Raw genomic sequence first — 3,880 nt, 5'->3', positions numbered from 1 at the left:
CTCCTGGTTTCCCACTAAAAGCTGGAATGGACTCCCAGCCAGGCCAGTGTCCACATCCAAACCATCATGCACGTAGTTTCCTCTTCCCCCTCAGGTATACCTACTACTTCAAGCCCCACTTTCTTTTCTCCCATTTACCTTGTTCCCGGTTTCCTCCTACCCAACCCCCTCCCTGGCCACACTTACCCCATCTGTTTCCCTCTCCAAGGACAGTGGACACCTTAGCTGTGATGGAAGGAAAGACGCCGATGGTGACAGTGAAGACAAAGCAGACAGACAGAGCCATGACCCAGAGCTAGGCAGATGAAAGAAAGAGGCTGGTACCAAACACGGGGCAAGAGACCAGTGCAGGGCTGGTCTCCTCTCCCCATGCTCTCCTACACCTGTGCCCATCCCCTGATATGAGGGGCAGGGCAGGGGTTGCTGGCAACTCACCTTCTTAAAAATAGCGATGACCGAGGGCTTCTCATCAGGGTTGTGGACAGGGATGATCTTTGAGTTATTCTGCTCCATCCCATTGGGCTCATCTGCAGGGAGAGACACAAGTAGGGCATATCAGACCCCAGAAAGCTGGGATCTAATTTAGTCCTTCTGTCTCGTTCTTCCTCTCAGCTCTTCCTCTTTTTCCTTCCTCTTCCTCCTCTCAGCCCCTCACCTTTCTTAATCAGGTCTCTCTTGGTCTCCAGTTCTGCATTGTACACATGGTACTCTGTCTTGTCCTTCATGGAGTAGTATCGGAAGAAATCCTGCAGAGAGACAGCCACAGAGAACTCATTCATGCTTAAGGAAAGAAGGCTGCCAGGGGCTGTGTGGCAGTGGCAGATATGGGTGATGTGGACAAATGCAATATGGGCGAAGTATTCCTTCCACTTATGTCCGATACCGATGCTTTCCTGCTCACCCAGGGGCTCATTTCCACAGTACCCCAAGGATACTGGGGTATCTGAGGTGGGAAGAACGCCAGAGAGCTCCCCTGGGACAGGGGAGGGCTTGTCCTGGCCCAGGAGGAGGAGGCTGGTAGGAGCCAAGGCTGGGGTGCTAGTGGGCCACAGTCCTTGTGCTGTGATGCACAAAAAACTCCCATGTCCCCACACCCTTCCCCACCAGGACGACAAAGTCTCACCATGCGAGGCAGAAGGATGTAGGAGAAGATCGCCAGCCCAATCGCCACACAGGCCGTGGTGAAGTAACCGATGAAGCTCTCAGGTTGCTTGGCGCCAACTGGGAGCACAGGAAGGGAGGAGATGCGGCAAAAAGGAAGATGATGAGGGATGAGAGGAGCGAGGTCCTTCTGCCATCTCCCACCCAACCCTACAGCATGACCCCAGCAGATCATGTTGACAGTAGTGCTCTGGGAAGGCCTTGTCACCCACAGGGCAGGGATTACTCACTGGCAATACTGAAGATCATCGCCAAAGCAGCAAAGGTGCCTGCCAAGCCCTGCCCACTCATGATGGGAGCCGTGTAGCTGGCAGGCAGGAGCCCTGCCAGCCCAAAGAGGCTGCTCTGAAGGATGGCACCGAAGGCTGCAAAAGAGAAAGATGAGCAGAACTGAGAAACCAAAGGCAAGGATGGACTGCACCTCTGTGGGGAGCTGAGACCCCCACACTGCGAGGCAAGGCAGGACACTCTCCTTGGCTCTCCCGCAGTGAGGTTCATGCTTTTCTCCCAGAGAGATCAGCCCTAGCCATGGAGCTGTGCCCCCTTCCTTCCCCCTGCTGCCTCACTCACAGTTGATGAAGACGATGCTGATCATGGTAAAGACGAAGAAGGGAAGAGGCTCCATGGCGACCTTCACCATGATTGCAGTGATTAAGAACACCAGCCCAATGGCTACCAGGCTGCCCGAGATGCGGATCTGCTGGGGAATTCTGTAAGAGAGAGTCTCGGTGAGGAAAACCCACCCCCCGAAAGCCTGTGAGGCTGAGGCCAAGCTCTCCCATGGGAATCCGCACCAAACCCCACAACAGGAGACCCGTGTTTTGCCTTTGACTTGACTGAACAGGCAGCAGCTTGGCTCAGTGCTGGGGCAGAAGGATGGCCCAGGGCTGGGCGGCCCTGTGGGTGCTGGCAGGGGCAAGGACAGGGCAAGGCTCACCGCTGGTGGATGAAGGAGTTGAGGCAGGTGAAGATGAGGAGGGGCACCATGGCGCAGAGCGTCATGAAGTTGTCAAACATGGACTGCAGGTAGGAGAGGGGCATGGCAGCCCCATCAGTCTGGTTCCACAAGTGGTCCATGTCCTCCAGGTCTGCAAGGCGGCTGATGAAATACTGCGAGGGAAGGAGCCTGGTGGGGCCAAGGTACTGCGACGCCTCCCCCCAGCACACTCAGGGCACCCTTGTCCCCGCTCCGGTCCCATTCACAGCCCAGGGCTCCTCCTGACACCTCAGTGCCACTCGTCCCACCCAGGTCACCCATGCTTCTGTCTTCTGCATGCAAATGAGGGTGCTCTACATGGAGTGAGCCGTGGAGTGCTGCCACACCTACAGCATGGTCCCGAGAGGTGACAGGGGACAATTAGTGTCATGGGCAGCAGCAGGAGAGAAGCCCTCACCTCCCTGGCAGTCATGAAGAAATTCCATGGCAGCAGCGTTCCCAGGCCGAGGATGAAGAAGATCAGCCAGACAGCCTTGTACCTGCAGAGGGGGACAGAGCAGTTTGGAGTGGGACAATGTGCAGGGCAGGGGACACACATCGCTTCTGACTGTCCCTGACCCCACAGCTGGAGGCACCAGGAGGAGGAGGGAGAATAAAATTTATTGCCATGTTCCTGCTCCTGCCCTGCAGCCTCTGCTAGGCTGGGCTGCCGGAGGAGACGTGGTGCCACAGAGAGGCCATGGGAGGCCCTCTCCGGGAGGGTACGAAGGCTGGCTGCTCCTCGGCATGTGGCACCCAGATGCACAACGGCCATGGCCAGAGCTGGGAGTGGGTTGGGCTCCCCTGGCACGTCCCAGTGCCAGGGACTGTTTGCAGTCTGTTTGCTATGGAAAAACTAACGGACAGAGCATCTTGGGGAAGGGAGAGCTCAGTAGCCCAGTGAGCATGCAGGCGAGGGGTTCCCCCAGATGCTGGGTCCCCTTGTCGACCTGCTGGTATCCTGGATGGGCCCCCATACCCACCCCGCAGCCCAGCATTACCTATCTTGGGGCCCATCTCTTGCTGTCATCTTGTGCAGCAAGCGTCAGCGCAGGTCCCAACAAGTCTCGTGGCTGCTCTCCGTCTGCAAAGCAAACAGGATTTGATAGGGGAGTGAGGGACGCAGGCCAGGCAGGGACAGTGCTGGTTTTAACCTCCCCCCTCGCCATACCGCTGCTAAGTACTCCACAATACCCGGAGCCAAACAGAGCCGGCAAATGGCGAGAGCACAGCTCACCAGCTTTTGGGAACCTGCAGCTCAGGGTCCTTCAGCCGAGGGGCTGTGACACACAGCCACCTTCTGCTGCCTGCAGGACACCAAGCCTTCCCTCTCAAAGGCAAACTGCTCTCCTGTAATGCCTGGGCTGCTGGGTGCTGGCTGCTCCACAGCCACAGCAGGCTCTTAAGGGATTTGTGAGCCTGCATCCCTCTGTGCCCCCAATCCTGGGGCTGTGAGCGAAGCATACGCGCAGCGGGCTGCGTTCCCCCCACACTCCCGCCTTCCCCATCTCCCTCCAGCGCCCCCAGCACGGCGGCACAAAAGACATATTTAATTCATATTTAATTCAGCAGAATCGTACAACTCTTCCCCCCCCACCACCCCGCAACCCCGGTTCCAATTCCCGCTTCCCCGGGGCTCTCGCAGCCCTTTCCTGGGTCACCTTGGAAAGCCGAGGGCGTCCTTGGCACCGCTGTCACCTCCCCGGTGCCCACCGCTTCTTTCCCTCCCCCGCCCCACCACCA

The 3,880-nt window shown here is 57.7% G+C and overlaps 1 protein-coding gene across 1 annotated transcript in view; it reads right to left on the bottom strand.

Annotated features, from left to right (window-relative positions):
- Positions 1–3,223, bottom strand: part of SLC29A1 (solute carrier family 29 (equilibrative nucleoside transporter), member 1) — a 5,795-nt gene extending 2,572 nt beyond the window's left edge. The window contains exons 1-9 of the mRNA XM_009880416.1: positions 3,139–3,223; positions 2,556–2,637; positions 2,099–2,271; positions 1,732–1,871; positions 1,392–1,526; positions 1,124–1,221; positions 656–746; positions 436–527; positions 187–295 (exon numbers count right to left, since the gene is read on the bottom strand). Of these exons, the coding sequence (XP_009878718.1) occupies positions 187–295; positions 436–527; positions 656–746; positions 1,124–1,221; positions 1,392–1,526; positions 1,732–1,871; positions 2,099–2,271; positions 2,556–2,637; positions 3,139–3,167 (949 nt within the window). The 5' untranslated portion in view covers positions 3,168–3,223. The remainder of the gene's footprint in view (positions 1–186; positions 296–435; positions 528–655; positions 747–1,123; positions 1,222–1,391; positions 1,527–1,731; positions 1,872–2,098; positions 2,272–2,555; positions 2,638–3,138) is intronic.
- Positions 3,224–3,880: the final 657 nt, after the last annotated feature.

This window comes from Charadrius vociferus, unplaced genomic scaffold, assembly GCF_000708025.1.
Source record: "Charadrius vociferus isolate BGI_N301 unplaced genomic scaffold, ASM70802v2 scaffold62, whole genome shotgun sequence".
Classification (NCBI taxonomy): Eukaryota; Metazoa; Chordata; class Aves; order Charadriiformes; family Charadriidae; genus Charadrius; species Charadrius vociferus.
Note: the sequence above shows the minus strand (reverse complement) of the source record. Positions and strands in the feature narration are given on the sequence as shown.